At 33.0% G+C, this 27,016-nt stretch overlaps 1 protein-coding gene across 3 annotated transcripts in view; it reads left to right on the top strand.

Annotated features, from left to right (window-relative positions):
• Positions 1-27,016, top strand: part of LOC150102497 (nuclear valosin-containing protein-like) — a 534,631-nt gene that overhangs the window by 108,614 nt on the left and 399,001 nt on the right. For 2 of the 3 annotated variants that reach the window (XM_090398754.1, XM_090398756.1), the window contains 2 exons: positions 1,226-1,429; positions 17,901-17,958. In XM_090398754.1, the coding sequence (XP_090254880.1) occupies positions 1,226-1,429; positions 17,901-17,958 (262 nt within the window). The remainder of the gene's footprint in view (positions 1-1,225; positions 1,430-17,900; positions 17,959-27,016) is intronic. The other variant, XM_090398755.1, reaches the window with a different exon arrangement.

The raw sequence follows: 27,016 nt of genomic DNA, 5'->3' as shown, positions 1-27,016 counted from the left end.
TATGACCAAGACACCTGAAAGTATGATTCATCTTGTTTGACTCATTCTTATGTTAATATTTTGACTGTTGTAACTAATTGACTTGGGATATTACCAGACATACAAAATTTTCTGTTAAGTTATATGGAAAATTACAAAGCAGGTAATTATGGCAAGCTGAGGAGTCAGCTGTCAGCAGTGTCATGGCATAAGAATTTGGAGGAGAGAGATGTTGGTGCATAGGAGGCGGTTAAGGGGTGTTTGTGGAAAGCAGAATTTAGGATTTCTTTTACCTCATCAGAATGGTTTGTCTCCACTAATAGTAACCACATCACAACAGCACATCACTAATAATAGTAACCACATCACAACACCACATCACTAATAATAGTAACCACATCACAACACCACATCACTAATAATAGTAACACATTACAATAGCTTTCAAAAGAAAGTTATTGTAATGTGTTTGTGCCTGGAAAGGCTGGAGGTGAATGTTAGTCCAAGCAGAGATATTTGATCTTGTCTAGTGATTTGTGTATTACTTAGGGTGAGGGAATGTGAGCTGAGATTTTTTTTTTCCCAAAGAGAAGACGTAAGACAATGTTGAATAGGACCAGATTGTCCTCAAGTCCATTGAAGAATAGTACATAGATAAGTGTTAAGTGATCTTGATGCTTGGAATATCTTTGCACTCCATGGTTTGTAAAATGAGTAGGATGAATGGAGAATACCATCATCTGCAGTACTATGGATAGGATCAATGGTGATCAAAAGTAGATTGTTTATGTACATGAGAAAGAGGCTAGGTGATAGGACAGAGCCCTGCATTGGTGGTGAAGCTTGAAGAGAGGGAGCCATCAACAATGACATACAGTGATTGATTACAAGCAACCCAATTACATAGGATGGCAAGTAGACCTCAGTGTGACAGTTTGTTGTAACATGAGGTGATTGCATTTGATCAGTAGTTTGATGTTTGACTTCTGTCTCCCTTTTTTTTGGAATAGGTTGGATATGACATGAGGTAAAATAAAATTGATCTTATTAAAATGCTAAACTTATCTAAACTCAATATCAATTCAGTTATATTGACACATTGGTGACTGCTTGTTGAAATATTTTTGATTCTACTTCAATAGACAGATTTATTCACAAAGAAGAAAGTTGTGTTTATTTATGTGTTTAGAAGAAAAGTTACACACAATCACTGTTCAGATTTTAATATATAGATATAATTTTATAGGATACAAACATGGTTAACAACTCAATAGCAGATCTTTATAAGAAAAATACATCTAACAGCCAGAAGCATAAATCAGATTTGAAAAATCACAAGATTAGAGTACATGCCCCCACCCTTCTTGAAGATGATGTTTTCCAGGGGCGAGCACCATTGGCTCATTCAGTTGAAAAACAAGATGATATTACCACACCAGTTTCACAAAAAGTAAGAATCATTTGACAGACACTTTTGTCAGTATAGGTTGATATTTTAATGATATGAAATTGTTATGCTTCTGAGGTAAAATAAAATTTATCTTATTAAAATGCTAACCTTATCTAAAGCACACAGACACTTTGATAGCAATACAAATTTTAATCTTGAATTGTTTCATGTGCATTATAATACATTTCAGGAGGTTTAAATACAAAAAAAACTAAACTCATGTGACATTGCAAGCTAGCTAACAATTTGAGTGATATAGAGTATTTGAAATATTTCATATGTTGCACACTCGATTTTCATATTATATTATAATTAATGTGATGTTTAGAATGTTAGAGTTCAAAGATAACCAAACGTGATACAGGATCATTTCTTGTTACATGGATTAGAGTTTTAAAAATTTCCAGTGACTTTTTGAATGCTGCAACATAAAAATTTGTAAGTCATCATCATCATCATCATCATACATATCAAGGATTTAGGTCTAGCATGGCCTGTTTCAGCCTTAGAAATCATCGTTGAATCTTTTAAGAGGGCATCCTGGCTTGTTTTACTTTAAGGCTTGTTTTGGTAATCTTTCTATTTTCATTCTTTGAACGTGTTCCATCCATTTATGTTTATATTTTTTAATTTTTTCTATTACTAGTTCTTGGTTTAACTCTTTCATAATTTCTTTGTTTCTTTTGTGACCAAAAAGAGTATACTTCGCAGTTTTTCTCATAAACTTAATTTCTGCTGTTATTAATCTTTGTTTGTCTTTTTGTTTTATTGTCCAGATTTCACTTCCATACAATAAGACTGGTGGAGCTAATGTATTGTATACTTTTAGTCTGGTTTGTTTTTGAACTAGGTTTGGTTTAAATATCGAGTTAATTACACCTATTATTTTTAAATATTTTGCAATTTTTAGGTTTATATCTTTTTCGTTTTCATATGTGATCATACATCCTAGGTAGTTAAATGAATTCACCTGTTCTGAGATCTTGTTATCTATTACTGTTTTAGTTCTTGCTGGATCTTGTCCTTTATAGGCCATAGTTTTTGATTTTTCTGTTGATATTATCATACCATAATCTTTGGCTATCTCATTTAGATCCAAAACTTTCTGTAAGTTGTCTTCAGAATTTGTAATTATTATTTGGTCATTGGTAAAAAGGAGAGTGTTTAAGTTCACAGTAGGAGAAAGTTTAATACCTTGATGGAAATTTTTATTCCATTTTATTATTATTTCATTTAGGTATATATTAAAAAGAGTTGCTGAGAGGGGACATTCTGTTGGACCCCTTGGTTTATCTCTCTCGTATATTTAATCTTATTTGTATTTGATTATTTTCATATATACTTGTGATAGCTTTTAGGATATTATTTGGTATTTGTCTTTCTTTTAATATGTTAAATAATATGTTTCTTTTAACTTTGGCAAATGCTTTTTCAAAGTCAATAAATGCAATATGTGTTTCTAAATTATATTCTCTTCTTTTCTCTATTATTAATTTTAGGCAAAAGGCTGGGTCTATACATGATCGTCCATTTCTAAATCCATTCTGTACTTCTAGGATAAAGTTTTCGGAATATTTCATTACTTTGTTATTTAAGATTCTGGTATATATTTTGTAACAGGAATTTAGTATACTTATACCTCTATAGTTTTTAGGGTCATCTCTACTACCTTTTTTAAAGATAGGAATCACAGTTGCTTTTTTCCATTCTATTTGGGGGGGGGGGATTACCAGTTGTATAGATTTTATTTAAAAATAATAGGAGTCTTTCTTTGAATCTTGGTCCTGCATATTTATATAGTTCTGAACCTAGCTTATCTTCTTCAGGTGACTTTCCGGTCTTTCATTCTGATTTCTAAATCTTCTTTAGCTATTTCCTTTTCATTTTCATTAAATGTTTGTCAGTTGTCTTTTCTAAAATATTTATCTGTCCACAATTCTGTGTAATAATTTAGAAATTCTTCTAATTTCAATTCAGTGTTTAATTTTATGTTTTCTTTGGTATCTGCATTTAAGTGTTTCAAAATCTTATATACATTAGGTCTTATTTTATATAAATCATGTTCTAAATTAGAAACAAATTTATTCCATGATTCTCTGTCTTTTTCTGACTTCTCTTTTAGCTATGGCTTTTATAAAAATTTGTAAGTAGTGTAAGTAATTTCTTTATTCTGCTATAATATTAGATGCTTAGTATCTGTTGTATGTGCTGTCAGTCCTGAATTAGGTTTTCTCTTTTTTCTCCACATCTTTGATGTTTTCTGATACACATATCTCACCTGACTAGCCTATTTGCTCCACATAACAGATTCCACATGAATAGATGATCTTGTATTGTTATTCAGTAAAGAATATTTTTATATCAGTTTATATTTTCTTTACTGCACCTAAATAGATTCTTGCCATGAGTAATTGATTTCTTTCAAGTATTCCCCAAATCTTAAACACATCTCATTTCTTACTTTCACTTTTCTTAGTCTCAGACAATAACACAAGAGAATTGTAATGCAAAGTTAAATAAACATTGTTTAATTTAAATATTTATAATTTTGTAAATAGTCCATAGAGAATAGTGCGTATCCATCGATTATGTTTTCTTTTTAGAAGTGATGTGTATTCTTTTCATAATTGAACTTTGATTATGTTATCTGGCTTATTATAAAACTAGCAACATCCTTACAATTATCTTTGTTATCTTTTGAACTAGAGTGTTTAAATTTAAAGATGCCTGTGACTAGTGATTTAGACCTTGAAAGTGTCGAAATCCTTTCATGTAGCTGATTGAATCTAAGCCTAGATAGTATGTAGCAATGTGTCGCAGTTTTTTTTTATTCATGAAAAATGATGCTGCTTAGGATTTTCCAAAGGATTGTGCCAGTATGTGTTACTGCTCGCTACATGAAGGGAAATCTGAAAGACAGTATATCAGAAGTAGTTTTTACATTAAAGTTGAAGGAAACATATCCACAAATCATTTTGAAAATCATAATTGAAGAATTTAGATGTGTCTGTCAGCAGTTTGGGGTGTGATGAAGGTTTGAAAGCCAGAGAGGACCACTTTTAATACCAACTTTACACTAAAGCAAGTAACATCAATTTAAGTTAATATTTTTAACTTATTTAAATTGAAAATGCATTAACAAACATATCAGTCTGCTACTGCAAACATATCTAGCAACATCCTTACAATTATCTTCGTTATCTAGTGGTTTTGAACTAGAGTGTTTAAATTTAAAGATGCCTGTGACTAGTGATTTAGACCTTGAAAGTATCGAAATCCTTTCATGTAGCTGATTGAATCTAAGCCTAGATAGTATGTAGCAATGTGTCGCAGTTTTTTGAATCTACTGAATAGAAACATTGACTGGGTTTATTGTCAGTTGTAAACCAGTCTGTAGTTGTATACTGAGTACGAGAGAAAGTGAGTGAGTTACAAATAGTTATAAAAAAATAAAACAAGTGAAATATGAACCTCAGACCAGGATTCTGTTTCAATGGGCCAAACAGTAAAAGTCACTTGGGGATGAGGTTGGAGTTGTAATGTGTTGTTGAATGACTTCCCACTGAAGTTCTTGAATTCTCTCCAGGGTTCCTGTAGCTCTATGAGGTCTTGCATTGTCATGCAAGAATAGTACTCTTGTCAGTAGGACTGTTTTTTGGTGAATTGCATCTGAAAGCCTCGATAAAATTTCACAATACAATGCGCCTTCACATTTTCTCCATGCTTCTGAAAATGATCCAGCAGTACTCCTTGGGCATTCCAAAAGACCATAAGCTTTCCCACTGATGGTATAACCTTAAACTTCATGCTTGCTGATGAAGAAGAATTGCCGTGAAGCATGCTTTGACTCAGGCTGGTAGTGGTGAACCCATGATTCATCCCCTGTAACAATCCCACTTAGTGTGTCTTCTCCTTCATCAGCATAGCGAAAGAGATGTTGCAAGGTCAGATCTATTTGATTAATTTTATGTTGATGATCAATTTTCTCATTACTAATTAAGGCACTCAATGTGCACACATTCCAAAAATGAAAGCTATTATGCATTATGTTGTACGCTATCTGCCTGCCATTTCAGATCATCTGTTCTATCGTTCTCATGGTAGCTTTTGTTACAGTCTCAGCAGGTGAACAGATCAGTCTTTATTGTGAAGTATATGTGTCCTTGCAAAAATGTCTGGACCCAGTTGTGAATGGTTACATGTGACAAACACTTCTTACCATAAACAGGATATGTCTTCAGAGACTCACACTGGTGAGTACGTTCATGGCAAACCTGAGATACCTGAACTAGACCTGATCTTATTTCCTACAATGTACACTTGGTATATTATAATTAATGGGAGAGGAAAGATTAGCAAAATAATTGTTCTCTGCCAGGTTGGCAGGAAAAAGACCCAGAGGAAGACCAAGATATAGGTGGATTGATGCAGTAAAAAATGCCTTAGAAGATAGAAATATAAGATCTGATAATGTTGGAGTTTTTGACAGGTAACAGATTGATTTGGAGGAAAATTGTAGATAGGAAATTAGTAATGATGTAAATTTTTCATGTAGTACTATCATATCCTGTATATCCCTTGAGGGTACATGTCAGGAATTTGATGATGATGGTGGTCTTCTACTCTTCTCTTCTCTGTTCTCTCTTACTACTTACCCCCCCCCCCAGTGCTATTAGAGCAATTCGAGGGTGAGGGGGGGGTGATTCTTTCCTCTCAAACTATATTTTCCATTACCTACTAAAAAAGACAAGCCTAGTTGCCTCAAGGTGGCAGCTCCACCACTAGGAACACCTTGTGCTTTGGCTAGTAACCAATTCACAAGTATTCTAATTACTTTCAAGTCTCAAAGAAAGAATTCAAGACCACTCAAAATGGAAATGGCCCTATACTGGCTAAAGGTACTAATTTAAAAAAGATTATCACTTATTTTTCTACGTGGAATGTAAGAAGTTTATCTCAAAAAGAAAACCAAATAGATGAAATGCTATATCAAAAGAAAATCAAAATTGCAGTATTGACTGAAACAGAGAACAAAAATCAGGTAACCAAAGAAACCGATAACTACATATATATCTATAGTGGAGTACAAGAGGACCAGAGAGCAAGAGCATGATTATCAATCATAATTCACAAATCCCTTAATGCTAACATCGATAACTATAAATATTGGAACGAAAGAATATTACAAATCAGATTGAAACTTAATGGAGGGTATTTCACAGTTCTCAGATTATACGCTCCAGAGGAGGAGAGAGAAAAGAAGAAAGTTCAGGCTTCTATAACCAATCCAAAATATAACAGAAAATAAACAAAAATGACATGCTATTACTGCTGGGTGATTTAAATGCTCACTTAGGCAATATGAAAATCCAAAATCATGTCAGAACTTTTAGAGAATTAGTAAAAAATAGAAACGGCAAAAGATTAATTGATTTCTCTATCTACAATAAAAATAAGAATAATGAATACAATGCTCAAACACAGAGATGTTCATAAATTCACATGGTAAGTGAGAGGATCGAAATCTATTATAGACTATACAATAGCAAATAATAAAATAGGTAGATTCATTCTTGTTGTTAGAGTCTTTCTAAATTTTTGAAATTGAATCGGATCATTATTTATGTGTGACATCAATACAGTTCTTCCCAAGATGATAAAAATACCAGTATCCATTAAACAACCAAGAACTTAGATTCAAAATCAACTCATTATCTGACTCTGCTAAAAGAAAACTATTTCAGCAAAATATAAATGAAAAATTACAGCAATTACTCTCAGATAAATCTATTAATGAAGAGTGGAATCATCTCTGCAGTGTTTCCTTGGATTCAGCTCAAGAAATCTTGAGAATGAAAAAACAATTGAAAAAAAAATAGGTCTTCATAACTAGGATCCAGAAATCAGGAAAATCATAGATGAAAAAATGGAAGGCCTATAAAAATGGTTAAGCACAAGAGAGGATGAAATTGAATATAAACACAAAAGAGCAATAGCAAAAAAGTGAAACATGTAAAAGATATATAGCGCAATGGAACCATTTCTTTAGCAATTTAGAAAGCAATATTGATAAACCTCAAACACAAACATATCAATTTATAAGACACATGAATAAAAATCTTAGAGAATCGATCAAGATCAGTGCCATAACTTTGGAGGACTGGCTTAAATACTATAAAGAATTATGGACAATTGATGACAACCCACTCTCTGAACCATTATCTGCAAATAATTCAACAGACTCGTTTACCCTTGAAGATTTAGTCAACACTTACACAATGCAAGAACCATAGAAGCCATGGAGAAGATGGTATTAATATCAAACTTTCATATTCTCTGAAGAAAACTTCAGATACAAACTGCTAGAATTTATGAATAAGATCCTAAATGGCTAATTACTACCAGAAAACAGCCAAAATGCTCATTCCCCATCTTCATAAAAATGCAATATTAATAAATGTCAAAACTATAAAGTCATTAGCCTTTTAAATGCCAGATATAAAATATATTCAAGTCTCTTAAAGACTGAATTAACCAAATATTATGAAAATATTTTCAGAGAGGAACAAAATGGTTTCTGGAAATGCAGATCCTGCACAGATGCCTTTTTCACTTTCAAGCTCCAGATAGAAAAATGAAGAGAATTCAGTTTAGTGACCCATATATTATTCATTGATTATAAAAAGGCTTTTGATAAAGTCAATCATGATAAGTCACTGGAAAATTTAAGAGATAGTAATATTCCTAAGTTAAAGCAATTTTCAATATATATATATATATATATTATTTAAATTAGGATTTACTCGGGATGTATACATTTATAAAAATAAATTTAACTGACTAGAACCCGAGAAAGTATAACAAAAACCTTTAATAAATCACGACTAGTTTCATCGGTGCTCCGACTTCTTCAGGTAAGAAATAAAAAAAAAAAAAAAAACGTAAGACATAAAAATAACAAGGTAAAAAACATGGACTTTCCAGCTTAATAAAAAGTAGAATAGTAACAGTCATGTTTGAATAGGTGACCGCATGCACCATTGGCATGAATTGAATGTGTGCGACAGCTAATTTTAGAGTGCCAGTACTGGACCACTGCGCTATGAGAATCAGGCAAATTGTAGCTTAGATTGTTGTTCAAATGTGAAGGGTCCAGAACTTTCTTTTGATTCTATAATTCTTCTTTCAAATTCATCCTTGCATATATATAAATTAGTAGTGCATTTCCAATCAACTTGATGTGGCTGTTCTTCAAGGTTAGAGTTTGCCGAGAAGAGGACATGACTGGAAAGGGCGCTTGCTCGTGTTCTATTGTAAGAGATGTCACGTCTATGTTCCTCAAGACGAAGTGAAACAGATTTATCTGTCTGGCCAAAATAAGGTCGACCACAGTCGCACAAAACTTTATAAACACCAGGAAAATGCAGTTGGTTGTGTTTTGGTTTTGGTCGACTCAGAAAGGAACGAAGTTTTGGTAGAGTAGTATAGTTGGTCTTTATGTTGAATTTCTTCAAAATCTTTGAACTTCCTAGACACACAAGACTATCTCTCTGCTCTCTCCATCCCCTCATTCCTCGGTTGTACGGCTTGCCTAAGATCCATAAGGCTGACACTCCTTTAAGACCTATTGTGGAAGGTATTGATTCACCTACGTACAATCTGTCTAAATATCTTGCAGCTTCTTTAAAACATTTAGTTGGCAATTCCTCCTCCTTCATCAAAAACTCTGAAGATTTCATATCAAAAATAAAAAATTTGAATCTTATAGACTCTGACAGAATGGTGAGTTTTGACATTGTATCTCTCTTTACGAATGTACCTATAGATGAAGTTCTGACTCTTCTTAAGGACAAGATTTCTAAAAAAATGTTTGCTCTTCTAACTCACTGCATCAATTCCGGCTATTTCTGCTATGAAGATAAAATATACAAACAAACTAGTGGGTTAGCTATGGGCAGCCCTCTATCCCCAGTCTTAGCTAACATTTTTCTAGAAGATTTTCAAGAGAAAGCTATTTCTTCAGCTATTTTAAAACCTAAACTGTGGTTACGCTACATTGATGACGTCTTCCTTATCTGGGGACATAGTTTAGAGGAACTGCAAAACTTCCTAAACCATTTAAATAACCAACATCAGAACATTAAATTCACATCAGAACTAGAGATTAACGGCATTCTCCCCTTCTTGGATCTAAAGATCAGCAGATTACCTGACTGTCAAATTTTCAATTTTTCGAAAAACCACCCAAACTGATAGATATTTACATGGCTCTTCTCATCACTTCCCTCCTCAGAAACGACATCATCTCCACCCTTGCCCATCGAGCAAGATGTCTCACCTCCACAGAAGAAGATCTTCAAACAGAGCTTAACTTCCTGAAAAACACCTTAAATAATGGATATTCGTCTCGTAACATCACTAAATGTTTGAGACCATGCCAACATCCTCGACAAGAAGATGATTCCAACCCTATCACTCATATACAGTTACCATATATCAGCTCTCTTACCCCAAAACTATCTAAGATCAAAAAACATCACAGCAGTGGTGGCCAATGAAAATTTTAAGTGGGGGTGCCGCATATACAAAATAAGGAAAATAATTCATTTTTTCCTAATCAGTAACCAATTTATTAATAAATAAATTTACATTTTATAAAATTTGCTTTATTAAAAATATTATTTGAAAATAAAATCCATAAATAAAATAAGACTTACCAAAAATATTTCACCCTCACCATGAACACACACCAATAATAAAAGTTTCGTATCTCACAGAAATAATGCACGCAAGCATACATTTGATCTGTAGTGACACTGCTTAATGAGCAATATTGTCAGATTCACTTGTTACGTGCAGTGACAAGTGCACACGAATATTGGTGAGTCTAGTCGCAATTGACCAAACGTGATAATTCTGACACCGCGTTAGATTGCAGTGCATTTGTTTTGTGTAACGATAATTTTTCATGTAATGATAATTGAGAAAATATAATTCTTTTCATATTTCCAACAATTGCTCTGATCATAATTCAGCCTTGTATATCTATAATAAATAAATAATTGTATTTTATTTAAACAGAATAAAATAAGACTTACCAAAAATATTTCCCCCTCACCACAAACATGCACCAATAATCAAAGTTTCATCTCATAGAAATAACATGAGCAAGCGTACAATTTATCTGTAGTGACATTGTTCAATGAACAGTGTCGGATTCACTTGTTACGTGCAGTGACAAGCACAAACGGATATTGGTGAGTCTAGCTGCAACTGATCGAATGTGATGATTCTGACACTGCGTTAGATTGCAGTGCATTTGTTTCATAATCTAAAGTGTTAATCTAACAATTCCAATTATTAACTATTCAATCAATGTCAAAACATAAGCTGTAATCTTTAATATGTTGTTTTTCATTTATATAATGTTGTAAGCAGTGTTATTATTTATAAACACAAACAAAATTTAATTTTTTTGTTTTTTCCTTGAGAATGCTGCAGTGTCACAGTGCTTATGTACAAGCCACCACTGGCTCACACAGTCTTGAATGCTAACAATATCAAGTGACTCAATTTTTCTGTAATAAACCTGAGGGGAAAAAAATGTTAGAATAAATTGTAATAAGAAATTGTACAGACAAAGAATTGACTCAGATGGGATTAGTATGTAAGACCTGTTAACCTTATTTTCAATATGATTCTGCCATTGATGCCATCTCTTCACTCACCTAGCTTTTCTTAGAATTGTCACATCTGTGGTCTCTAGTTTTTGATCAACTACTTTATTTCTAACTGAACTTTCATATTTATAAGTTAAAATCGGTTTCAGGACAGTCTTAGTGTACAGCTATTTAAAGTTTTGGCTAATTGTTCTCTTGTTCCATATAAATATATGCAGCTGGCTTCCAACCATGCTATCTTTGTTTATTCTGTTGTTTATTTCCATATTCAATTTTCCATCCTTGCTAAAAATTGTTACTAAAAAGCTGAAATGTTTTCCTTAAATAGCATCCATCTTTATGAATAAAATTTATTATTTTATTCAGACTACAAAGTAGTCTGAATTTTTATATTGATTATTCAATTTAATTAAGGAATCCTGCAGACCACTATTGGATTTATTTAAGAGTCTAACATCATCGACATAAAGTAAATAGCTGAGATTGAAATCACCAATTTTAATATCAGGTCTAATACCACTTTCTTTCATAATGTGATTCATATAGATGATGAATGACAATGGAGATAGAGTGCATCCTTGTCTTATGCCTGATTTTACATCAGCCCATCTTCCTGTATCGTCTTCAACTCTGATAACTTTACAACTCAACTTCTTAAATATAGATCATTGTTATGTTCCCATTGTAAAATCTTGTATAGAAAGATTTTAGAATAACATTTTTTCTCTACTGATTTTACTTGGGAAATAAAATTAATTTAATATACTTGTATTTTGATTAATACTTAACTCAATTTTTCTGTAATAAACCTGAAAAAAAAAAGGTTAAAATAAATTGTAACAAGAAATTGTACAGACAAAGAATTAACTCAGATGGGATTAGTATGTAAGACCTGAGGCGATCGCAACTTGCAAAGGTCAACGTTGTACAGGGTTTCCCTGACTTGACTCGGCTACCGCCGGGTGGCTGAGAAGACCCCCTAAAAGAAAATCCAGGCGATTAAATCAGTAGGAGTTCCAAGGTCGGGAGAGCAGAATAAAAGAAGGAAGAATCGAGGGAAACGAGGCTTTCGGTGTGAGGCTTTTCGGAAGCTAGGCTTGCTGTTTAATTTTTTTTGTTGTTGTTGTTGTTTTTGCTCTCGATGCGAGGAGTTTCCAGTGTGTCCTGCTGTTCCAAGGACAGGGACCTACGTCCAACCAACCAATGCCCGGCGATGATAGAAGTTTCGTAGTAGCAGTGACAGAACACTCCAGAGTTCCCACCGCTAAATTCCTTGGCAATCTTCGCGTGTGAAGTATCATCGATGTCGTAAAAAAAAAAGTACCCATGTGTGAAATTTACCGGAAAGTAGATGAAGGTGTCAGCAATCTCTAGGATCTTATGTAATGAACTGGATGACAAAGTAACAAGTAAGAATTTTGTATAGGTCTTTCCTAGATGTGAAATTAATGGCAAAGATTGCTGAATTTTTTTGTTTGTTAGCATAAAAAACAGTAGTAAAGACTGAAAGCCGATTTGTTGAAAATATTTGTGAAGTAGTATGCAGAGTTATAAGGAATTAGATAATGTTATGTATTGAAGAAGGAATAGTATGTGAAAGTGTAAGTTAAGCCTAATAAGATATATAGTCAGAGTTAATTTAACATAATGCGAGTACAAGTCTGCTCCAATGTCTGAATTATATGTGAACGTACTTATTGCATTAGTCATTAAGCTTGAGAGAGAATAAGATTTATTTAATCTAGCGGAGAACCAGACACGTGATTTTTATGTTATTTCCATGTCATTTTTTTGTGAATTTAAGTTGGATTAATTTAGTATGTGTAGTGTTACCTTTTCATGTATCTTGATTTAGCATGAATTAATTGTTTTCTTTGTCAAATAACTTTCCAGATTCTGCCTGACCAGTGCACTTCTCATAAAAAGACAGAACCCGTGTTACCTTAAGTAAAAGTAGCCACGACTGATGAATAGAAGATTTAAACATTGCTTGACTTAGAGATAAAATTAAAGATGTTTCCGTATTGTGCTGGGCGTTTTTCTTGCGAGTATTGGGAAGATATTCATTTCCTCTACGCGAACTCTGATGGTGCAGTCATAAATAAAAATAAATTTTCAGAGATCAAGGTGAGAAAAAGCCAGCCGTTTAGACAAAGGAATTGGCTCCAGCCAGAGGCAATTCCTAAATTCTGAAATACGAAAATGTGAAGTAGCATAGTCACGACCTTGAGGGGGGGGGGGAATAAATTGATAGACTTGAAGGGATTAAAGGTAGTAGTCTATTTCAAGCAACGAGATTACAACTCGGAGTTAAGTAAATAAGTAAGGTTAAGTAAAAGAAATAAAGTAAAGAAGTAAAGAGAAGAATAATTAAATAAACCTTTTTAAAAGTCAAAATATAAAAACATCTTTATTTTTACACCATATTTCTCAGCTATTTGTCAAAATCTGATCCTCATAATCGTATTAGGCCTGAATCCAGCTTGTTCTTAGTTCTTCCCCAATTTTCCCTTCCACAATTTTTCTCATTTCTCCCTTTCCCAGTTTCTTCTTAGTTATACTTGTTGACATAAAACTTATCTGGAATACTTGGTAGGGAAATAAAAATCTTTTGTAATTCTCATATTCAGTATTTTTCTTCTTCTTTTAGGTGAATACTGTGAGGTTGCTACTCTAGTCACCTGAATTATTATGAATTAGTTCTTTCTGAATTATTATGTCGTGCAGTTACTAAAAAACGTTTTCCTCCATATTCGGAAATTTTTGGTTGAATATCATCTATTTCAGCTACCTTTCCATATTTCAGGTTTTTAGTGTTTTTTTCTTTCTTCAGTATTGATAAGTACTCCAATTCTAATCATCAGACTAATATTTTCTATCATTTCCTGTTCTCTGAATATCTTTATCATTTCTGATTCTGTTTTTTATAGTGCTCTTTCCTCTATTTGTAGCCTCTTTCAATAGCGTACAGAATGCTTTTGCTATCTTCCTGATATTTATCTTCTCTATTCGTACCAAAGTTTTCCCATGCCATTTGTTTACATATTTTTACACAGCATTTTACTTTATTACATTTTTTCTGATCATTGTGCATTAATCTTTTCCAGGAGTGTCTCTTCTTGAGTCTGCTACAGAATTCTGATTTTGTTTTCTTTACCACATGCCCCTCTGGGTGAATTAGTCAGTGTTTTCTTCAGGGTCCACCAATTAATTTCTGAGGTTTGGTTTGTATTTTCTTTTACTTTTCTTTAATATTATTTGTATATTTAAGTCTATAGTTAACCATCTGAAAGCACTCAACTTCGATTCTTTTTAAATCTTCCTTTCATATTTTTCTTTTCAATATGAAATACATTTTATTTTGCTCAAAACTAAATGGCAATCACTTCCTCTCTCAAATCCCCAATAATGTTCTTATCTCAATCTGCATGAAGATATTCCTATCAACAATAATATAATACATGAGTAACATTTCTTATTTCTTATGCTTGCGTCTTCTCTCCATCTGAATGCACATCTTCACATTGTAATGTGGCATTAATACTGACTAGGTCTTGTCCTGAACAGAAACCAGCAAGTACTTACCATTATTATTAGTTTTGCTATTTTTCTTCAAACTTCTATATTGTATTAATTTCCTAATCTGCTATTTAGATCACCAACAATCAACTTTTCCTTTTTCTTCATATTGCTGTCTTCTCAAATGACTCGAGAAGATAGTTTCTTGACACTGTCTTCTCGAAAATTTCCCGTACTTTTTCCTTCATGGAAAGCTTTCTGTGTGTAGCTTTCTTAATTGTATGTAGGTACAATTAAGTCTCCTTGTCCACTTCCTTAGCTCAATGTTTATCCTCTTCTCTATACTTGATATATAAACAAGAGGATATAGATTATCCTCTTGTTTATACTACAGCTTTTTTTACTTTTTCTGATCATTTATTTTCTGAATATAACATTTGTATTTGCTATTATTTGTATGTATTTGCTTCTGCTAGTTCCACTTTTTTCCCTTTGTACTTCTCACATTTGTGGTACCTGTTTTGATTTCTTCTGATGTTGATTTGGCATCTATTGCAACAGTTGACTTTCCACTATTTGTTCTGGTCCCCTGAGGAAAACAGTATTGGACTTGTTTAATGGGCAAGGTCTCAGCTGTCATGACATATTATCATGTTGTACCATCATTTTTTTGTGGTTTAAGTTAATACAGGATACAGTTTGGTCAGCAAAATTTCAAATTGTGAGCCCATCCTTGTTTTCATTCAGTATCCAGGCATATAACTTACTGAGCACACCACGAGATTGGACATTATGTAAAAAGCTTGAGTTCATTCTCTGCATTCTCCTGCAGTTATCTAACCCCATAAGTGACTCCACCTATATCATAGTGAAATTGAAATGCATTTTATTATTTAAAATGGTTTTCTAAAGATTTTGTCATTATCTGAAACATCATCTAAGCCAGTCTTAACCATTCAGACCAGATATGCTGTTGTGTTGCCTGTCTTCTTTAGGATTTCTGTGCCTTGTTTACTTGGTCTTATTGTTGCTTCTGCTCTTCAGATCATAGCATTTGCTCTTGTATAACAACAGGGATTGCTCTCTCTCTCTCTCTCTCTCTGGGATGAGTGATTTTTTCTCCATTCTGCTCACTGTCCTCCACCATTATCCAGATTCTAGTTCTCAAACAGTTTTGCCAGGGTGGTTCAGGGACGTAAGTATATGCATAAAGACTCGAGAGTTCCAGCCTCTCACTCACCTTGTGCTGCAGCTCGTGACTCATGTCATCAATGAGTTCTAGGCAGACTTTGTGACTACTGGGTGCACTGTTTTTGTCTCCTATCCATTTGGCGATGGAGCCTGCTGGTCCCTTTTTTGGGACTGTCAGATGCAACTTCTGCTCTTTCATGTTTCCACCTCTCTTGCATCCTGATGGTGCAGTGGAGGCATCTCCTCAAAATGAGGCAGACCTCTTGGTATCAGTTTTTTTTTTTTTTTCTTCCTTCCAGCTCTTGTATAGACATTGGGGAAGATCTCCATGGTATGCCTCCTCTAAAATTTTGCAGAGGGATATCGGAAAGAAACTCACTGGCCTCAGCACCATTGAGTCCTGATGGTATTCCCCTAGCTGTGATAATACTTCAGAACTCACACTTATCTTGTATTGTCTTTGAGCTGTCATACATTTATCCAGTTTGTCCCCCAACAAAGGGAGATAAAAGTCAATCATCAAACTATCACCCTATTGCTCTGACCTCGATACTCAAAATTGAAAAGATCATCAACCAACCGTTTCACTACTTGAAGACTCACAAATTAGTGACTAATTAGTGATCGTCAATATGGATTCCACCATTCTTGTTCCACAGCAGATCTCCTAGCCAACTTTGCTGACATTTCAACATAGGCCACGGAAAAGTTTGGAGAAATTCAAGTGGTCACTCTTGATGTTTCCAAGGCATTTGATCTGGTTTGGTATCATGATCTTCTTACCAAACTACCATCTTATGATATTTCTTCTTCCTTTTGTGAATGGATTGCAAGCTTCCTCTCTGGTCATTCGTTGCAGGTCGTGGTGAATGGTTTCCTTTCATCAGATATTTCAGTTAATTTTGGTATAACCCAGGGCTCAGTGCTTTCACTTTCCCTCTTCCTCCTATAAATCACTGATCTTTCTTTGGCATTCACTCCTATTCATAATTTTGTTGATACCATTACTATCCACTCCTCTTTTCTTTTTCAAAAAACCTTGTACTCAGGTAATCCACACTTCAAGTTCTTTAACCATTGCCTTAAAGTGATCTTGACATTCAGGTGGGGATGACCATTGTGAATTTTAATACCACCAAAAAGCAATCCTGTCTCATTTTCCATAAGAAAAATCATGCCTCACTTTCACTCACTTTTGATAATAATCTGTCACTAAGCAGGATTTTCTCTTTATGGGTTAACCTTCACATCTAACCTATCTTTTCACATATACATATGAAGTCCATAACCTTTTCAGTCTCATAAAAGCTTGTATTTTTTTATTTTTTTGTTTATTTATTATTATTTTTTTTAATTTGAAACAGTACTCATGCCTGCTCAACTCCTGACACTCTGAGCTCAAATCCACCCAACCTGAGAATATTATTCCCCAGGTTTTGGGGTGGTACACCTGGATCCTCCCTTAGAATGCTTGCTTGTATTCAAAAGAGAACATATCACTTAATTGATGATCCCTCTTTCACCAACTTCCTCCAGATGCTTTTCCATGGATGCTCTGTTGCTGCATTGACTTTTATATTTCCACGCATACTACTCCACTGAACTGGCCACTACTATCCCTCCACTTTCCTATGGTCATATACAACCTTGAGCAGCTGCTGGGCAACATTTGTACATGGTTCAGCTCTAAACTTATCAAACCAACTTCTCGTCATCCTTTATTCTCTACACTGTTTGAAGCAATCTTTCCTATGCTATTTTCTCCCACGATCGCTGCCCTCAGGTCTTCATGAAACACATCAGCAAATTCCTTTTTTCTTTTTGACCACTCAATCTCATACACACACACACATGCAGCACTGTCATTGATATTAAAAAAAAATTAAAGGAAAAAAAAAACTGTTCTCAGTTTTACTTAATATTAAAGATTATTAAAAAATATTTGGATCTGTGCATTGTTACATACTCTCTGATTCTGAAATTACTTTATGTAACTCAATTTTTACAACTAATTCTGTTGCAGACCCACTTCAACAAGGAATGGAAAAATAAAAATGTTATGTAATTTATTTACACTATAGAACAGCAAGAGGAAGAAAGTAATAACAGAAAAGCAGAAACAGAACAAGAAAAAAAAAGGTAATTTATTTATAAAAGAAGTTTGTTATTGTGTTAGTGTATGTCCTTCTTCTGCAGCTTTTCCCACTTAAGTAGGGTCGCTGTTTGTAGTGAGTCTTCTCCACAACTTCCTGCCTTGGGCTGTAGCCACATCCAAGTTCTTCATCCTCAAGTCCTCCTCCACCATCTCCTTTCATCTCTTGTTAGTGTATTTCATTAATGCTTTTTAATATTTATAATTGGTTTTGAATAAAAATATAACCATAGATGATGTTTATGAAGAGGATCACATAACTTTTGATATAACAGGAGGAAAAATTATTTTTTAATATATTTTATTTATATATTATCAATATCAAAATTATATTATGCACAAAAATAGAAAATATAAATAATTTAATTTATCTGATAAGCTGCAAGAATTTTTTTTTGCAGGGGGGGGGGGGGGTTTGATTATATTACCAGTAACATTTTTAATCTAGTTATCTCTTTGAAGGTGTATCTAGCATTCTCTTTCCATTTGATGTGTATTTTTATTAATTGTTCAGGATATTGGATGTTGGCCATTTTATTTACTACATGTTCTTTCCAATTTTATTTGTTTAATTTTTCTTCTGTTGATTTTATTTTTAGTTTTTAAAATATCTTCATTCCTTTTTTTGGGTTAATGATGTATATTTGTAGTTTTTAAAATAGATGCAATATAATGCTAAAGCAAATGATAGAGAAATCATTAGAATACAGCAAACTTCTTCAGATGCGCTTTATTGATTTAACAAACACATTTGATAGAATACAGTTTAAAAGACACAATAACTATATTAAAAATAACAGAAAATACAAGAACAGAATTAGGAATATATACACTAATAAAAGTTCTATAGTAAATGTAAACAAAATTGGATAGAACATGTACACAGAACAAGGACAGGCTGAACAATTAAAATGACCGGAGGAATTAGACAAGGTGACTCATTAAGTCCCACCTTTCTTAACATTGTGAGGGATAAAAAATTAAAGAAGTAAACAAAATTGAAAAGTTCAGAATGAAAATTAAAATAAATAATTATTAAATATCTGATGATATAATCTTGTTCTCAACAACCAAAGATAATTTATAAAGATTACTAAATACATTCAGTAATTTAATAAAAAAGAACAAAATGAAGATATCAACAGAAAAGCCATGTCATTTGGTAGAAAACCCTTCATCATCAAATTCCTGATATATACCCTCATGGGGTGGACAGGATGCTGTATGTTGCTACATGAAAAGCTTGCATTACTGCTAACTTCCTATTGACAGTTTCCCTCCAAATTGGTCTGTTATATGCCAGGAGACTCTGATATTCTGAGCTGTTTTATTTTGGTTTTCTAAGACACTTCTGACTGCATTAATTCACCTACTTTTTCCTGCCATCTTGGCATCAAACACCTGTATTACTAATGTTTCCTTTCCCATTCTGCATTTAAGTGACCATACCACCTGAGATTTAGCTCTGCTTGCATATTCCTGAAAGCTAACAATGTCAGATTCCTTCCTAATATCTTTATTTTAAATATGATTCTGCCATTGATGCCCTCTGTTCGTTCCCTTAATTTTTCTCAGAACTCTCATGTCTGTGGTCTCCAATCTGAGATCAGCTGTTTTGCTATAACACAGCTCTCAGATCTGTAAATTAAAATGCTTAAACACTGTCATGTATACTGCTAGTTTAGTGTTCTGACTATTATCTCTTATTCCATACAAATGTATTCATCCAGCTCCCCACCATACCAGCTATCCCAGAGTCTATGTGGCTATAATGTTGCGCTTGTTCTGTAGGTTCTCCATTCAGAACGCAGTTGAAGTTTTCTCAGATCTTGTTTTCATAGTTTTGGTCATCTTATTGCTGATTTTCATGTCTATATGTTACAGTGGTTACTCAGTTTACTTAAGTAATCTACAAACTTGTACTGGATTTATTTAAGAGCATAAAATCATCTGCATAAAGTAAAGAGCTGAGTTGAATATCTCCAATTTTGATATCAGGCCTAATGTTTCGCTTGTTCTGTTCTAATGCTACTTTTCTGCATAATGTGATCCATACTGATGATAAATAACAGTGAAGATAATGGTCACTTTTTTCTCACACCTGATTTTACATCAATCTATCTTCCTGTACTTCCTTTATTTCTAACTTCTGACTTGCAACTTCAATATAGACTGTGTATTACTTGGTTCAATGTCCCATTTACGTCATCTAATTGTAATGTTTTGAAAGATTTTCTCCTAGAATTTTGTCATATTCCTTTTCCTGTAAAATTTATTTGAAGATTTTTGTTATATTCCCATGATTTCTGTACTGTTTTTATTCTTAAAACAAAAATTGATCCTGTTATCACTATCTGGCCTAAACCTAGGTTTCCTTCTATAATTTTTTGTAGTCTCTTCTCAAGTGTGCACGCATAAATCTTTCCTGGAACACTCAATAAAGAAATTCCTCTGTAATTCTCACATTCAATGTTTTCCCTTTTCTTTATATCTGGAATATGACCTGATCGTGCCTTGCCTTCTGAATTATGTGATACAACCACTGTAAAAACTTTTTAATTTCTCTATTTGAGTATTTATGGTTGAATATCATTTCACGTTGCCTTTTCATACTTTAGATTTTTGATGGTTTTTCTGCCTCAAGTAATTACTATTACATTTCAATGTAATTGATATATATTCCTGATTGCATTCCTAATGAATATTATTATTATTATGTGACACCTCCTGGGAGTCCAAAGACTCATCGGGGGAGGGCACCTACTTCACAACTCTCCGTCTCCACAACTACAATGAACCACAACTACCTTCATCATCTACACACCAATGCCATCTACTGCCGAATATCACCACTAGTATTTTCACAGACATCATTTTTTCACTTTTCAATGTAGCAGTTTTTAAATATAATTACTCATGGCATCCTGAATATCTATAATTTTTATTCATTTTTCAGAAATGTTTCCCTTATTTCTTAGCTTTTTCAATAGTTTTCAGAACATTTTGTCCCCTTACTGCTATTTATCTTCTATATTCTTACCATATTGTGATATTTTGTTCAGCTAATTTTGCACACTGGTTCACACTCTTACATTTTTTACTGCATTTTCTCTCAGTCCATGCTGACTTATTTGCTAGGAACTTTTTTTAATATGCTTTCTTCTTTTCTAAAACTTCTCTAAATTCCTGAGTCCACCCTGGAGTTCTCATTCTTTCTTTGCAAATAACTCCATTGCTTTCCTCCCTTTCCAAAGAGATCAATGTTTTTTCAGTTTGCCACTGTTTCTCCAACATTTGGTTCTTGTTTTCAAAATCTTTCATTTTTTGAAATTTTTATTTGTATATTTGAGTCTGTAGTTTCACCTCTGAAAGTTATCTAACTTTGATTCTTTAGAAAATTTTCTTATGTATTTTTGTTTTCAATATAAAATTCCGTTTTTCCTACTCAGAATTAAATGATAATTAGTTTCTATTTCACTCACTCATTTAGATTTTGATAGAATTTTATTGAAGTATTTTAATTTGGTTTAGTGAATTCTCTGTTTAGTATTCATTAGCACCAAATTTTTCAGATTTCTGGCCTTTGACCTAATCTCTGCTTTGTGCTCTTTAATTCTGTCCATGTGTGATTGCTCAGTTTGTCCAGAAAAAGCCTAGGTTATTGGTGCAAGGTACTTGGTAAACACTGGGTTAAGACGGCTGAAGTCATTTCTTATTTGTAGTAGTAGAAGAAAGGATGACAGTTTTTGAAGTGTTTTGAAGATGGTATGCAATCTATTTGTGAAGAATTCAAGTAATCCATTCCAGTATCTGCCTGTAGGGTATGGAAACTCTTTTAACAACTGATTGAGGGCTAGTTGAGTATTGATATTTATCAGAGATCTGCTACTTGCTAGCATGGCTGTTTGTACTATTTGTACTTTTTTATGTTGTTTAGTTTATCCAAAAGACTGGACTTTGTAGAGTACATGTAGTGAGTTTAGTGTACCACTGCTGTTTGTCATTGCCTGTCCCCTGTGAATGAGAGTAATGCAAAGATGATGGAATGTATTGATTTGTAAACATAGGTTTCTGGTAAATAAATGGTTCCATTAGGAGTATGTTTTATTAAAAAAGGTAGGCACATTTTAATGGTAAGTTTGTGAATGATGATTCCTCATCAAAGGGCATCATTATTTAAGTACAAAGTAAAGATCTTTTAGTAAAGAAACATTAAAGGAAAGGATCTTTTCTTTTTTTTAATCTATATATAAGATCTAGAGCAGTTTTAAAATTTCATACTGATTAGATAGAAACTTAGCTATGTGTTTTTGTAGGAGAACCAATACAGCCCATTGCTGGATATGACTGAAAATTTACTTTATGCATTTTTGGGAGCCCATAAATGTATGGAGCTCTAGCACGATAAATATGTAACTTGTTGGCAGTGGATATATCTCAGAAATTCATTTTATCTAATAACTTATTTTCTTTATTTGGCATTCTAGGTCTCTGCTGATAATAAAATAGCAAATTTGTTGCTAAGTAAAACACTGAGTTTTCATTTGTATTTTGTAGTGTTGATTAATATTGATATTGTGTTTGTCGAGTCTTGTGATAACAGTAGTATTGTTCTAATGTAGAGAGTTTAATGCTTACACTCCACTTGTTATTATTGCCAACAGGTTGTAAATCAAGCATACATACTTGCAATAATTGATTCTAACTGTTGAAATTTTTGAATTAATTTCTGTCTGCATTTTATATGAATTCTTTTCACCGAATCAAGACTTATTTTTATGGATGAATTATAGGCATCCTGACAAGAAAATTTTTATATAAATTATTGTTCTTTAATTTAGATGGGGGACCCTGTAACCCCTAGAGAGCGCGTCCCCTGGGTGGCGGATACGGGAGCCCACCATGTGTGTGTGTGTGTGTGTGTGTGTGTGTGTGTGTGTGTGTGTGTGTGTGTGTGTGTGTGTGGTGGGGTGGTCCGAATATACTGAATAAGGACTCGTGGACCAACAGGGCCATAAGGGGCAATCATCTTGATTGTAAGGGAAGCGGCACTCCCATGGACCCCTAGCTGGATCTATCCTCTCCTTCTTCTACTTTGAGGAAGATCCACTTACTTTAATCTTTCCTATAAGGCCTTAACAGCCAACTCTTGTTATTTTATGACCCTTATGCTATTAGAGTGCTCAAGGGCCATGGGGTCTTTTCATTTCTGGCCTTACAACTATGCCCTCTATAAACCTTACTATAATTCTTCTATAATCTACTCTTTCCCCTTCAATATACCCTATTCCTCCTATGGGTTTAAATTCGGAAGAAGGCTAGTTCAGAAGCCTTAAGGTAGCAGTCCTACCACTGAACTATTCCATCGTCAGGCTAGACCCTGACATGGAGAACATAATCCTACCTGTAAGCTAACAGAATAAGATAATCGGATTGAATCTATGGGAAACGACCCTGGAATGGAAAAAGTAAAACAAAAATGGAAACGACAAAATATAATATACATAGCAAACTGGAATGTGAGAGGAGCATATAAAGAAATAGAATTAGACCAGTTATTAAATGAAAGAAATTTTAAAATAGCAGTAATCACTGAAACAAAAAAGAAATTAAAAGGAACTATGAGAACTGAAAATTTTAATGTGATATACAGTGGAGTCGACAGAGACCAAAGAGCACAAGCAGGAGTCATGATTTGGATTCATAACTCCCTTTCAAAACAGTTAAAACATTATAAATTATGGAATGAAAGAATAATAGAAGCTAGAATAAAAATAGATAGAGGCTATTTAACAATAATTGGTTTATATGCCCCAGATGAAGGAAGAGAACAGGATAATATTGATTTTTATAATCAGCTACAAAACATATATAATAAAATAAATAAAAATGATTACATAATTTTAGCAGGAGACTTAAATGCAAGAATTGGAAACACGAAAATTAATAATAATATAGGAATACATGGAGAACACACTCTAAACAGAAATGGTAAAAAATTGATTGACTTTGTAGTTTATAATAACCTAAAAATAATGAATTCCTTCTATAAACATAAAGACATACATAAATATACTTGGGCAGCAAGAGGATGGAAATCAATATTAGATTACTTTATACTAAATGAAAAGACATCAAAATTTTCACTAGATGTTAGCGTTCACAGAGGATATGAAATAAGCAGTGACCACTTCCTTGTTAAAATAAAATTAAGATTGCCACCTAAATGGCTACAAGTAACAAGAACAGAAAGAAAAATTGAAACATTTGTTTATAAAACTAGACTATTGAATGATACAAATGTACAATTGCTATATGAACAAAGAATTAACCAATATCTAGACAAAATAAAACAAAATGAAGAAATAGAAATAGAATGGCTTAATATAAAAACGATACTAAATGCAGCAGCAAATGAAAGCTTAGGAAAGACCAAAAAATTCGATAAAAGGAAAAAACTGAAGATCTGTGATGATACAATGAAAGAAATAATCAAAAAGAAAAAAAAAGAAGCCTATCACAAATGGTTAAGCAGTAAAAGATTAGAAGATGAAATAGAATATAAAAGAATAAGAGCCATAGCTAAAAGAGAAGTCAGAAAAAGACATAGAGAATCATGGAATAAATTTGTTTCTAATTTAGAACATGATTTATATAAAATAAGACCTAATGTATATAAGATTTTGAAACACTTAAATGCAGATACCAAAGAAAACATAAAATTAAACACTGAATTGAAATTAGAAGAATTTCTAAATTACTACACAGAACTGTGGACAGACAAATATTTTAAAAAAGACAACCGCGAACATTTAACGAAAATGAAAAGGAAATAACTAAAGAAGATTTAGAAATCAGCCTGAAAGACTGGAAAGTCATCTGAAGAAGATAAGCTAGGTTCAGAACTATATAAATATGCAGGACCAAGATTCAAAGAAAGACTCCGATTATTTTTAAATAAAATCTATACAACTGGTAACCCCCCTCCCCAAATAGAATGGAAAAAAGCAGTTGTGATTCCAATCTTTAAAAAAGGTAGTAGAGATGACCCTAAAAACTATAGAGCTATAAATATACTAAATTCCTGTTACAAAATATATAGCAGAATCTTAAATAACAAACTAATGAAATATTCCAAAAACTTTATCCTAGAAGTACAGAATGGATTTAGAGAAGGACGATCATGTATAGACCCGGCCTTTTGCCTAAAATTAATAATAGAGAAAAGAAGAGAATATAATTTAGAAACACATATTGCATTTATTGACTTTGAAAAAGCATTTGACAAAGTTAAAAGAAACATATTATTTAACATATTAAAAGAAAGACAAATACCAAATAATATCCTAAAAGCTATCAAAAGTATATATGAAAATAATCAAATACACATAAGATTAAATCATGAGCTGTCATATTCGAGAGAGATAAACCAAGAGTTCCGACAGGGATGTCCCCTCTCAACAATTCTTTTTTAATATCTACTTAAATGAAATAATAATAAAATGGAATAAAAATTTACATCAAGGAATTAAACTTTCTCCTACAGTTAACTTAAACACTCTCCTCTTTGCCGATGACCAAATAATAATTACAAATTCTGAAGATAACTTCCAGAAAGCTATTTTAGATCTAAATGAGATATCCAAAGATTATGGTATGATAATATCAACGGAAAAATCAAAAACTATGGCCTTTAAAGGACAAGATCCAGCAAGAACTAAAATAGTAATAGATAACAAGATCTCAGAACAGGTGAATTCATTTAACTACCTAGGATGTATGATCACATATGAAAATGAAAAAGATATAAACCTAAAAATTGCAAAATATTTAAAAATAACAGGTGTAATTAACTCGATATTTAAACCAAACCTAGTTCAAAAACAAACCAGACTAAAAGTATACAATACATTAGCCCTACCAGTCTTAATGTATGGAAGCGAAATCTGGACAATAAAACAAAAAGACAAACAAAGATTAACAGCAGCAGAAATGAAGTTTATGAGAAAAACTGCAAAGTATACCCTATTCGATCACAAAAGAAACGAAGAAATTATGAAAGAATTAAACCAAGAACCAGTAATACAAAAAATTTAAAAATATAAACATAAATGGATGGAACACGTTCAAAGAATGAAAACAGAAAGATTACCAAAACAAGCCTTAAAGTACAAGCCATTAGGAAAAAGAAAACCAGGACATCCTCTTAAATGATTCAACGATGACTTCCAAGGCCTGAACAGGCCATGCTAGGCCTAAATCCTTGATACGCATGATGATGATGATGATGAATTTAGATGTTCACAGAAAATCATTTCTTTGCACAGTGCAGTTGATTCCTTAGTAATGCCTTATTTGTGATACTGACTTTATGTTCTCCTTTATTTTAACACGATACAAAATATACCAGTATTGCAACAAAAACTTTCTTTAAATGGAACTTAGCTGATCTTCTAATCTATTTTTTTTTTTTTTTTTGTTTTCTCCACGATAGATGTTAGAAAAAGAAAATTCTTAGGAATATGTGTAAAAAATATGTGCAGTGGTGAAAAGTCTCACAGTCTTGAACTAATGCTTTGTGGTTCCACATAGCCCTGTTCTCAATGCAACATATTCCTGCTTTCCCCATCTCTCATGTAAGAACAATTGATTCCTTAATTACTTTTACACAGCTACTTTCATCTGTGAAAGCAATATGGATAATTAATTTATTTTCACCTTTTGTTCTTTTTTTAGACAGCTTCACTAGTTTGAACACTCATTTCCCACTTCTTCTCTCAGTCTTATGCTGTTTTCAGTAACAGTCCTTAAGCCCCCCCAACCAGCCAGGACATCTTTAGACGTCCAGCTAAATCTGGATATGATTCTGTAACACTTATTGAATAACATGGATAAGAAGTGCAATTCAGTTTCACTATTTGTCCACCTTGGCCAGTGGGGGGGGGGATGTTTAGTGACTTGAGGATATCATTTTCTACTACCGTTGACGCTTTCTAATCAGTCATAAACATTGAGATTTCTCATGCTGATCATATCTGCCTAGCT

This window comes from Typopeltis vanoorti, chromosome 10 (genome assembly GCF_054136105.1).
Source record: "Typopeltis vanoorti isolate ZY-2024b chromosome 10, IOZ_Tvanoo_1.0, whole genome shotgun sequence".
NCBI lineage: Eukaryota > Metazoa > Arthropoda > Arachnida > Uropygi > Thelyphonidae > Typopeltis > Typopeltis vanoorti.
This window is presented reverse-complemented; position numbering and strand designations above follow the sequence as displayed.